At 45.0% G+C, this 12,495-nt stretch overlaps 1 protein-coding gene across 2 annotated transcripts in view; it reads left to right on the top strand.

The window, feature by feature from the left end:
• The window catches only part of LOC135056798 (ovostatin-like), a 124,748-nt gene extending 112,253 nt beyond the window's left edge, over positions 1 to 12,495 (top strand). For both annotated transcript variants that reach the window (XM_063962399.1, XM_063962400.1), the window contains exons 31-37: positions 27 to 242; positions 3,311 to 3,435; positions 4,252 to 4,342; positions 7,198 to 7,260; positions 8,832 to 8,934; positions 10,496 to 10,554; positions 12,330 to 12,495. In XM_063962399.1, the coding sequence (XP_063818469.1) occupies positions 27 to 242; positions 3,311 to 3,435; positions 4,252 to 4,342; positions 7,198 to 7,260; positions 8,832 to 8,934; positions 10,496 to 10,539 (642 nt within the window). In that variant the 3' untranslated portion in view covers positions 10,540 to 10,554; positions 12,330 to 12,495. The remainder of the gene's footprint in view (positions 1 to 26; positions 243 to 3,310; positions 3,436 to 4,251; positions 4,343 to 7,197; positions 7,261 to 8,831; positions 8,935 to 10,495; positions 10,555 to 12,329) is intronic.

The raw sequence follows: 12,495 nt of genomic DNA, 5'->3' as shown, positions 1-12,495 counted from the left end.
AATGCGTTTCTTATCTGTTTCCTCAGGACACTGTGGAGGTGCTGAAAGCGTTATCGATCTTTGCTCCTTTGGTGTACCAGAAGATCACCAATAACGCTGTTCTAGTGCAATACGGACATGAAGTCATCCGACAGTTTAACCTTAATGCCAACAATCGTCTCCTGGTCCAGACACAGTCCTTGTCCAGCATACCTGGGAACTATAGCGTAAACATCAGCGGCAGTGGCTGTGTCCTGCTACAGGTAACAATGCTGCATTCAGTCCACCTTAATTGTGTCCTGCTGCAGGTAACAATGCTGCATTCAGTCAACCTTAATTGTGTCCTGCTGCAGGTAACAATGCTGCATTCAGTCCACCTTAATTGTGTCCTGCTGCAGGTAACAATGCTGCATTCAGTCCACCTTAATTGTGTCCTGCTGCAGGTAACAATGCTGCATTCAGTCCACCCTAATTGTGTCCTGCTGCAGGTAACAATGCTGCATTCAGTCCACCCTAATTGTGTCCTGCTGCAGGTAACAATGCTGCATTCAGTCCACCTTAATTGTGTCCTGCTGCAGGTAACAATGCTGCATTCAGTCCACCCTAATTGTGTCCTGCTGCAGGTAACAATGCTGCATTCAGTCCACCCTAATTGTGTCCTGCTGCAGGTAACAATGCTGCATTCAGTCCACCTTAATTGTGTCCTGCTGCAGGTAACAATGTTGCATTCAGTCCAATTTAATTGTGTCCTGCTGCAGGTAACAATGCTGCATTCAGTCCAGCTTAATTGTGTCCTGCTGCAGGTAACAATGCAGCATTCAGTCCACCCTAATTGTGTCCTGCTGCAGGTAACAATGCTGCATTCAGTCCACCTTAATCATATGTCACAGTTACCGCATTCAAAATAAACAGGCTTATGTGGCTTCCAATGTATGGGTCAACGTGGTCAACAGGTCAAATGATAGACATTGCTTAACGACAGGTTCAAAACGTCGAAATGAAAATGGTCTACACACATTGCCGACACATTGATTTTCTTTTTATGTTGGCTTGATTTACTAATCCACGTGGACTACGACTGGGAATAGTAACCTTGTCCAAAGCGTGTCGAAGTGTGGTTAAACATACAAAATGACATCCAAAAAAGTGTCCAACATTTCCATGTTGACCTTATCCACTATCGATCTTTTCCCATGTTAACCTATTGACCGTGTCCACCTAATGACTGTCTACCTATTAACTGTAGATCTTCTATACCAGTGGATCTCAACTTGTTCCTCAGGATCCCAAACTGTTCACATTTTCCAGGTCACCCTGCAGGTGCACAGGTGTACTCATTACTCACTGACACATTTTCCAGGTCACCCAGCAGGTGCACAGGTGTACTCATTACTCACTGACACATTTTCCAGGTCACCCAGCAGGTGCACAGGTGTACTCATTACTCACTGACACATTTTCCAGGTCACCCAGCAGGTGCACAGGTGTACTCATTACTCACTGACACATTTTCCAGGTCACCCAGCAGGTGCACAGGTGTACTCATTACTCACTGACACATTTTCCAGGTCGCTCAGCAGGTGCACAGGTGTACTCATTACTCACTGACACATTTTAAAAGATCCACAGGTGGAGATAATTATTTCACTTGAGACTCTGTGAGGAGACCTGGAAAACATGCAGTGTGTGGGGTTCCGAGGGCCGAGTTTGAGAACCTACAGTATGTTCTATACCACACCCGCTTGCGTAAGGATTTTATATCCTCGTCATAAAGTGATTATACAGCATTTAACTTTAACCAGTTCCAGGTCACATAGGGGCCCGTTTATGAACGGAACACTTATTGCAGTGATACGTGCACACTTGTGTCATCACCAGTTATTTAGCTGCTTATACTTTAGTTGGCCTTTACTTATTCTTATTCTTTTTTTCCTCTTGTGCCACCTGTTGGGAGGCTGCGGGGTGATCAGCACCACTTACTGTACTATGGATAGTGTTTGCGGTGGCAGTTGCGCATTACACATCTGCAGGCACGTGCAGTGAGCTAAAAGACAGTACAGTAGATATAACATATCATATCGCGGCTACAAGTAACTTCTAGTTACTGAAGCAAGGCAGATGTTCTGCGGACTAGCTTGGCAAATGCTACAAAGTAAATTTACTAAGGTGGGAGGTTGTTTTTTTTTTTTTTTTTTTAGAACTGGTGATGTTGCTCATAGCAACCAATCAGATTCTACTCAACATTTATCTAGCTGCTTCTAGAAGATAATATAATCTGGTTGCTTTGGGCAACATCACAAGTTTTTTTGTTTTTTTTTAAACTCTCACCTTATTAATTTTACCCCTACTACTCTTTTATGGTCTAAAATAGCGTTACAAATGTATTGTATAAAAAAAGCTGATCTAAAAATAAAGCAGAAAAAAAACACATAACATCATATCTTTCTCTAATGGGCAAAACCATGTGCACTGCAGGTGTGGCAGATGTAACATGTGCAGAGAGAGTTAGATTTGGGTGGGTTATATTGTTTCTGTGCAGGGTAAATAACGGCTGTTTTATTTTTACACTGCGATTTAGATTTCGGTTTGAACACACCCCACCCAAGTCTAACTCTCTCTGCACATGTTACATCTGCCCCACCTGCAGTGCAACATGGTATTGCCCATTAGAGAAAAATGTTGCTGTTGCGATTAGGTCTGAATTAGGCCCTTAGATCAAAGCTATATTTTTAAAAACAAAAACTGATAAACATTGCAGTTACAAAATGGCTGGTTAGTAATCTGTTGCGGTGGCCAGGTGAAGTCACACGCAGCCGATGCGACCCGGGACACAGCGTGTAGCGGTCTGCCAGACCATAGGAGCTGCGCTGGCAGGAAGCTACTCAGTGGGTTGCAAAGGCTACGCCAGTGTGCGTTGCTTTTGCAACCCTTGCAGGGCCAGACATGCGGGGTGGACTAGCCCTGTGCTGAGCGTCCCCCAGCATGTCTGAGAAACTGATCGTAGATTTGCTAAATTTAGCACATGTACAATCAGATCTGAATCCCCCCCCCCCTTAGTTCAAAACTGTAACCTATAAACCAAAAATAAAAATAACAAATTGCAGTTTCAAAATGGCTGGTTAGTAATCTTGGTTAATGGCAAATAAGTGTTCAGTATCGCTGAAAGCATTTTACTGTTAATGGATGATGAAAATGTCAGGTCGGAGAGCACAGCTGTTACCAGGCTTAGGATGGACCATGTGGTGCACCTGCATTTTCCTGCTGTATTTATTATACGTACAGTATATGTTCATAGACTACTTGGTAATGTGTATTTTGTTTCTTGCTGCAGACCACTGTTCAGTACAATATACCAGTCAGTCAGGAGGATGCGGCTTTCTGGCTGTCTGTCAGTACCCCTTCTGTGAACTGTGTCAACGGAGTGGCCTACAAAATACCTGTGGTTTTGAATGTGAGGTATGGAGTGCATGGCTGTTCATAATTATGTACTGTCCCCTTTCCCCTTATTGCACATAACGACCGATGTAGCGATCCTCCTCTTTGCTGCGATGCGGCTTTCTGCATTGTGCGCCAGGCTGCGACTATTCACAGCCGGCGATCACTCCATTAATTGCTATGGACGTGTGTGTATGTACGCATCAAGCAAAGATGAGCGTGACTACATCTGTAAGACAAGAGATGCACAAAATATCCATATTTGGGGCCTAATTCAGATCGGATCTTTGATCCTTTTCTCAGAGATGCGGCGAGATGCCCAGCACAGGGCTAGTCCGCTCCGAATGTCTGGCTCTGCCTCCCCTGCACAGGTGCAAAAGCATCACACAGCAGAGGCGATCGCAGCCCTGAGATGCTTTTAGCATCTCACTGGGCTCCCATGGTGCACACGAGCATTATACCTACTGCGCGAGTGCACTCCACACATTGATCGCTGCCACTGTAGTCTGAATTACCCCCTGGCTTAGGGATCTGCCGCTTCCAAGTTGAAATGAAATGAATGACGTCTGTGTAGGACAGCCATCCAGGAGATAATATAGGAAGAGGATTCCTGCGGGTAAATGTAATAGTGTCTGAGTTGCAGAAGGTGCGGGAAGTCGGGTGAGAATGCGCGTCTTTTTAAAGCGGCAATCCTTTGCAAAGGAAAACCATGTTGGCTTTGCTTTGTAAGTGATTGCGCGGTACTCTAAGGTGCGCTGTCCCGGATTTGCGTTGATGTGCCCATTTGACAAACGTCATCTGACGTCTAACCTGTTTTCTCCCCACAATTGTTTTCAGCTATAATGGTGTCAAGAATGAATCTAACATGGCTTTAATAAAGATGCCCCTGCCGTCTGGATATCAACTGGATCAATCATCACCCAAACAGGTATCAAACAATTGTAAATGGGACGATTTGCGTAAGTGTTTATGGGAGACCCAGTCTTGCGGGATATTGCATTAAAATTAGAGATAAGCGGGTTCGGTTTCTCTGAATCCGAACCCGCCAGAACTTCATGTTTTTTTTTCACGGGTCCGAGCGACTCGGATCTTCCCGCCTTGCTCGCTTAACCCGAGCGCGCCCGAACGTCATCATGACGCTGTCGGATTCTCGCGAGGCTCGGATTCTATCGCGAGACTCGGATTCTATATAAGGAGCCGCGCGTCGCCGCCATTTTCACACGTGCATTGAGATTGATAGGGAGAGGACGTGGCTGGCGTCCTCTCCGTTTAGAATTAGAATAGATTAGAGAGACACTTGATTTACTAATTTTGGGGAGCATTAGGAGTACTCAGTAGTGTACAGTGCAGAGTTTTGCTGATAGTGACCAGTGACCACCACTTTTATTTATAATCCGTTCTCTGCCTGAAAAAAGCGATACACAGCACACAGTGACTCGGTCACATACCATATCTGTGTGCACTGCTCAGGCTCAGGCCAGTGTGCTGCATCATCTATATATATTATATATCTGTCTGACTGCTCAGCTCACACAGCTTATAATTGTGGGGGAGACTGGGGAGCACTACTGCAGTGCCAGTTATAGGTTATAGCAGGAGCCAGGAGTACATAATATTATATTAAAATTAAACAGTGCACACTTTTGCTGCAGGAGTGCCACTGCCAGTGTGACTAGTGACCAGTGACCTGACCACCAGTATATAATATTAGTAGTATACTATCTCTTTATCAACCAGTCTATATTAGCAGCAGACACAGTACAGTGCGGTAGTTCACGGCTGTGGCTACCTCTGTGTCGGCACTCGGCAGCCCGTCCATAATTGTATATACCAGTGACCTAACCGTGGTTTTTTTTTCTTTCTTTATACATACATACTAGTTACGAGTATACTATCTCTTTATCAACCAGTCTATATATTAGCAGCAGACACAGTACAGTGCGGTAGTTCACGGCTGTGGCTACCTCTGTGTCGGCACTCGGCAGCCCGTCCATAATTGTATATACCACCTAACCGTGGTTTTTTTTTCTTTCTTTATACATACATACTAGTTACGAGTATACTATCTCTTTATCAACCAGTCTATATATTAGCAGCAGACACAGTACAGTGCGGTAGTTCACGGCTGTGGCTACCTCTGTGTCGGCACTCGGCAGCCCGTCCATAATTGTATACTAGTATCCAATCCATCCATCTCCATTGTTTACCTGAGGTGCCTTTTAGTTGTGCCTATTAAAATATGGAGAACAAAAATGTTGAGGTTCCAAAATTAGGGAAAGATCAAGATCCACTTCCACCTCGTGCTGAAGCTGCTGCCACTAGTCATGGCCGAGACGATGAAATGCCAGCAACGTCGTCTGCCAAGGCCGATGCCCAATGTCATAGTACAGAGCATGTCAAATCCAAAACACCAAATATCCGTAAAAAGCCTCTTTTTTTCTTTGCGTCATGTGCTGTTTGGGGAGGGTTTTTTGGAAGGGACATCCTGCGTGACACTGCAGTGCCACTCCTAGATGGGCCCGGTGTTTGTGTCGGCCACTAGGGTCGCTAATCTTACTCACACAGCTACCTCATTGCGCCTCTTTTTTTTCTTTGCGTCATGTGCTGTTTGGGGAGGGTTTTTTGGAAGGGCCATCCTGCGTGACACTGCAGTGCCACTCCTAGATGGGCCCGGTGTTTGTGTCGGCCACTAGGGTCGCTAATCTTACACAGCTACCTCATTGCGCCTCTTTTTTTCTTTGCGTCATGTGCTGTTTGGGGAGGGTTTTTTGGAAGGGACATCCTGCGTGACACTGCAGTGCCACTCCTAGATGGGCCCGGTGTTTGTGTCGGCCACTAGGGTCGCTTATCTTACTCACACAGCGACCTCGGTGCAAATTTTAGGACTAAAAATAATATTGTGAGGTGTGAGGTATTCAGAATAGACTGAAAATGAGTGTAAATTATGGTTTTTGAGGTTAATAATACTTTGGGATCAAAATGACCCCCAAATTCTATGATTTAAGCTGTTTTTTTAGTGTTTTTGGGAAAAAAACACCCGAATCCAAAACACACCCGAATCCGACAAAAAAAATTCGGTGAGGTTTTGCCAAAACGCGTTCGAACCCAAAACACGGCCGCGGAACCGAACCGAACCCAAAACCAAAACACAAAACCCGAAAAATTTCAGGCGCTCATCTCTAATTAAAATCCCGCAAGACACTGTCTGTGAGCCGGCTGCTTGTGCTGCTCCAGCGCGCTGCGCTTTTCTGCCCAGGTAGAGAGAGGTAGAGGTGTGTGTTGGGGGAGGGGTGGGTGGTGCTCAGGGGTCTATATTAGCTATTTAAGTAGCAGTGGTCCTCAACTGTGTTGCCCCTGGGCCCCCACCATCCTTAAACTGACCCTGACTGTGTTTACTAAAAGAAGAAACTTTTGCTGAGAGGCTTAACAAGAAAAGCCATCATATCGCTATATTGTACCTGATTGGATGACTGCTATGGCCTTCAAACCACAAGTTGATGTCATGGGGTAATTCTTATAGAGCTTCAGAGATGTCAGTGCTCCATCATTACCTGGTCTTTCAGTAGATGTCCCCCCACTAACCAGCATGGTACCTGGCTAGACTAAGCAAATGCAGGTGGAGCAGATTCTGCAAGTGTATTATTGCTGGGGGGTAAAGGAGGCAACACAACTGGAACCAGAATGGGTCAGGACTTGGATAATTTGGGTTCTATAGGAGTGGCAAAATATATTTGGGAATTATTCTGTTGTGTCTTTTTCATAATCCATGTGCTCTTTTCACAGCTGAGAAATCAGGTGTCCAAATTTGAAGTGAAGAACAACGATGTCATTTTGTACTTTGAGAAGGTGAGTCAATTGAGCTTGTTTCTCTCTCCATCAGAGGTGTGGAGGGGGCGGGTCCCAAGGTGCGCAGAGCACAGGTCCCAGGGTGCGCAGTGGGTGGGTCCCAGGGTGCGCAAGACATTTTGAAAGTATATGGAGATAATTATTCTCCATCTGACTTCTAAAATACTTGTGTGGTGCCCTTCTGTAGTGTAACCTTCAAGAGGACAGACGTGTGTGTGTGTGTGTGTTCTGCTAGGAGTATATGGTCAATACCTCCCACAATTGCTAGTAGCATTATTAGAGCCATGGATTGAAGGACAATGGTAAAGGGCAGTCTCCTCCAGCGGCACTGACGTGCGGTTACTTGGATCCTGGCAGGTTCTTCTCTGCGCCGCTTCCTACAGAACACCAGAATTTTCAGGCGCTAGTAATTGTCACCTTTTACATGGAGAATGTTCGAATACCTTAATCAGCTGCAGGAGACTGTGAGTCCATGGACACTCAACTAAACCAACTTCTAGTAGGGAAAATGACGAATAATAAAATCAATGTGAGGCACTGCGCTTGCTAATAGTATTGACATGGCAGGAAAACGCAAAGCAGCGATCAGGTCTGAATTAGCCCCATTATTATTACAGCACCAACAGAGACAAAATGGGCTTACTAGAGTCCTATGTACCAGTGTGTAGTATAGTTTGTTCCTTAGTTGTCCCTTGGATGTGTTGTGGAGTTTGCAGGCCTGCCGATCAGGTCTTCTGAATTCTATGACTTGGACACGTCACTTGCTCTTGCAGCTTAATATGGGTATACAGTTTTATTAATTGTTTTCTTGGGGAAATGGTCAGGATCCCGGCAGTCAGAATACTGACACCGGAATACCAATGCTGCTCGCTTGGAATGCCGACGCCAACATGGATCAAAATCCTGATCGAACTCTGCCGGGAGTCCCCTTTTGTAAGCCGTGGGAGGGGGAGGTTAGGATTAGGCTGCGGGAGGAAGGGGGGGGCTAGGGTTAGGGTGCGGGGAGGGAGGGTTAGGGTTTGGCACCCTAGAGGAGGGTTAGGGTTGGGCTTTGGGAGAGGGGGGCGGGGTTAGGTTTAGGCTGTGTGGAGGGTTAGGGTTAGGCTGCGGGTAGGGAGGTTCGGGTTATGCACCACAGGGGAGCGTTAGGTTTAGGCTGTGGTGAGGGGGCATTAGGGTTAGTAACCAAAGGGGAGGGATAGGGATAGGTTGCGGGGTAGTGGAGGGTTAGGGTCAGGTTGCGGGGTAGGGAAGGGTTAGGGTCAGGCTGCGGGAAAAGACAGTTAATGAGGTTAGGAGTTGGGTGTAGATTACTCACCAAATACGTGTCAGAATACAGACATTGGCTCAGGATCCAGACTGTCAGGATCCTGGTGCTGGGATTCTGATACCATCCCGTTGGCCTTCTCGGCACTATGTTGAGTAGCCAGCTTTCCCTATTTTGATTTGACATAGCTTTCAGAACCAGGATTATGTTGAAAGAGGCCCAACCACCTTGGCGAGTACAAGAATGCAGTATGACCCAACATGTCCTTTGAGATCTTCTAACTTTTGTCTTCCCTGTGTCACAGGTCACCCATGAAACCCTCAGCATAGCTCTAGATCTAGAATTGACGGATCAGGTGTCTAATTTACAACCAAAAACTGTTACAACCTGGGATTACTATAATAAAGGTAAATGGTATAGTTCACCAAAGCTGGTGTATTCTGTGTGTATTGCACAGGAACATGTGGAATAACTTGTATGGCTGTTATATATTAGCATTTTATAGACTTCTATGGAGAGCGTTTCTAATCACATAGAAACTAGATTGCAAAAATAGTGTTTATTTATGAGGCCCTCATATCCATTCAGTGATCAGTGGTCCGACCACCACGTGGAAATCTTATGATAGGCTTGCTATAATATCCCTGTAGTTAGGGGCACATGAACTATACAGGTTCTGTGGCTGACTGACTACAAGTCTATCAGCCCAATATACTGAATTATATTTCAGATCGTAATGCCGGGTCCCACCCGGGAATTGGAAACGTGTCATTCTCAGGTGGGACTGGCATTGGACCCTTACACACTGGCTTCCCGATTTGGTAATATGCCACCGCAGGTAGGTGACCTGGGAATTCGGCAGTGACCCCTTTCACACCACACTGTAACCCGCGTCAACCCTGATTAAAGGTATATTATTGCAACCATAACTTAAGCCCCATACACACTAGGTGATATTTTAAACGATATCGCTCATTTTGACCCTTCTGAGTGATATCGTTTGTACTTTCATCCAGTGTGTATGCACTATATTGTTAATGATGTGCGCTCCCACAGGTCGCTAACGAGGAGTTCTGATGTCTGTACATACAGGTCAATTTGGACTATATCATCAATAAAACTGCATGTTCAGGGATGTGGCAGGGTGACGTCACTGAATGACATCATTCAGTCTGTATGCACTAAGAGCCTTATTCAGGTTTGTTAGCAAACTGAAAGAGTTAGTAATTGGGCAAAACCACACTGCACTGCAGGTGGGGCAGGTGTAACATGTGCAGAGAGAGTTAGATTTGGGTGGGGTGTGTTCACACTGAAATCTTAATTGCAGTGTAAAAATTAAGCAGCCAGTATTTACCCTGCACAGAAACAAAAGAACCCACCCAAATCTAACTCTCTCTGCGCATGTTACATCTGCCCCACCTGCAGTGCACATGGTTTTGCCCAATTGCTAACTTTTTTGGTTTGCCCAGGAGTTTACGGGAAAACACTGACTATATCACCCATGGAGCGTATTGCCTAGTGTGTATGCGGCTTAAAGTCACATTTTTGTTGCTCCCCCCACCAAATTATTTGGCTAAATGGGTGTGGCCTGATAAGTTTAATGTATAGACCACTGTGCTTTCTATCTAGCTTGATACAGAGAAAATAATGGCTGTTACTGTAGCTTTTGACAGAGGAATTTAAACTTATAACAAGCTGATATTGAGAGAACAATGTTTTGGACACCATGTACATGCACTTAGAATTAGCTTTTACATTGCCATATTTCACTTTCCTCTTTACCTTCTAGGTCCATGGGTTCTTAGCATGCGCAGTTCCAACCCGATCGCTGCACTGTGATAAACTGTAGTAAGCGATCGAGTCGGAATGACCCACCCAATAGGAGTTTGTACCCCGATGTGTAGTTTGCAGAAGCTGTATCTTGTCGCTTATCATTTATTCCCCCTGTTATTTTATCTTTCCTTACAGCTGAAAATGCGGCAGCTGTAATGCAGCCTCCTTGCTCTAACTAGTGAGGAGTTTGGAAGGTAAGATTATAGATCCTATATCCAGGGACAATTGTACATTTATTAAAGTATATGTAAACTAGAATATTCTATTTAGGTTTTTTCGTTCTTCACTTCACTTTACTTGATATGTATCTTGAGGTTATTTTTTTTTTTTTTTTTTCCCACCACTCCATGGGTTGATATTTTTAAAGTAACAAAAACATTTGCATGATTTACTCTAAAGACGGAATGATTTTTTTCATCAGAACTCTGATATTTTGTATTGAGGGTAACTGTCGCCCTATGAGATTTGCACCTTCTTCTTTTTTTTGTCCATACTGTATCAATTTGTTATTTGGAAGCCATTTTCAAACTATCTTATGTCGTGTTGTATTAATATATATAAGCGCACCACCAGTCATGGCTCCTACTAACATTAAGTAGGGGGGCTGTCGCTGCAAGGAGAGGAGGAGGGGAGAGCTAAACCCCGTCAGCCGGGTACCGGCACCTGCGCAATGGATGTGGTAGATGCCGGGCCTGGTGCATTTGCAGATGCCGCGGTGCATTGACTGCAGTCCATAGAAGCCGGATTGGGCTGCACCAAAGGTAGGGAGTGGCTTCCTACAGGAAGCCAGCTCTCTGCTTATCACAGCCCGGTCTGGCGATCCCAGAAGGAGGGAAATGGACTACCTATAGGAAGTTACTGCCAGACACAGTGAAGCCAGTGCAGTCATGGACTGCATCTGGCTTCACTGATACTTAGCTGGGTGGCTGGGGGTAATGCAGTCCTGCAGCCAATAGGTAAAATCCACCATTGATATCGCCACCATACTCTTTGTGTTCTCTCACAAGCAATTTGTTGTTGTATTTGATTGTTTCAGGTCTAAAGGCCAGTACTGACGGGGGGAGATGTGTGCTGAGCGATCTGAACACAGACTGATCAGCACACATCTCTCCCCCCGCTCAGCACAGCACGATGTGCTGAGCAAGGGGGGAGGTGACGACGGGTGGCCGCTCACTTCACATAGTGCAGGCTCAATCTAGTACGGGCGATAGTGACTCGCGGGGCCGCACATCACTATCGCTGGGGGGCATACACCCGGCAGATTTGTGCTTAAAATCTAAGCAATCTAGTCAGATTGCTTAGATTTTAAGCACAGATCTCGCCGTGTGTACCCCCCCTTAAGTACCTTTTTCATTGTATCAGGGTGCAGTCTTAACTTAATTATACCTGCCAAAAACGACTGTACACTCCTACACTACATCCTACACGCGCTGAGTAGATCTTATCAGTATGAAAGTGCCATCTGTACTGTAGGTCAGTTGTTCTCAAACTTTTTTAAATCACAGAGCCCTAGAGCATTAGAATTTTTTTCACAGTACCCCTTGGCCAAAGGTTTCTATTGAGACATTTAGAAAGAAATATTAAATTAAATTCATTGGGCTTATATATGTCACCCTTAGGTTCAATTATGTGGTGAGGGACAAGATTTGATTCTGTCTGTCCACATTTTATGATTGGCAGCTACCAGCACTGGTTTTGCTTATTACGTTGACCATAAATAATCTGCATTGGTCCTGGACCTCCAATCCAAGGCACCCCTGCAAGAGCTTCGCGGCACCTGCTTTGAGAACCACTGCTGTAGGTGGATTCCCTTGATCTGCAGTACACTGTAGCCAGTACTGTGGTCCAACAAAACTGATCTAGACTCAGACTTCAGTGTAATGACATTGCAGGAATTCTAGACTCCTTAGGAAACATTATTTGTTTAAGGTCTAAATACTTTGTTTGACTGTTCTGTTTCTTTACACAGGAAAATATAATGAAGGATTCATGTCAACCACATCCTCCACCACTGGTGTCTAACAAGTGGACATCTCCTGCTAAATGTATTATTACCTCTGAGTTAGCTGGACAAAAATACTTACTCTTGTTTATGTGTTTAGGAAATAATATAAATAAAGTTCTTCATCCTCGTG

Source organism: Pseudophryne corroboree, chromosome 3, assembly GCF_028390025.1.
Source record: "Pseudophryne corroboree isolate aPseCor3 chromosome 3, aPseCor3.hap2, whole genome shotgun sequence".
In the NCBI taxonomy this organism is placed as follows: Eukaryota; Metazoa; Chordata; class Amphibia; order Anura; family Myobatrachidae; genus Pseudophryne; species Pseudophryne corroboree.
The sequence above is the reverse complement of the archived record's forward strand: the minus strand, read 5'-3'. Positions and strand labels throughout refer to the sequence as shown.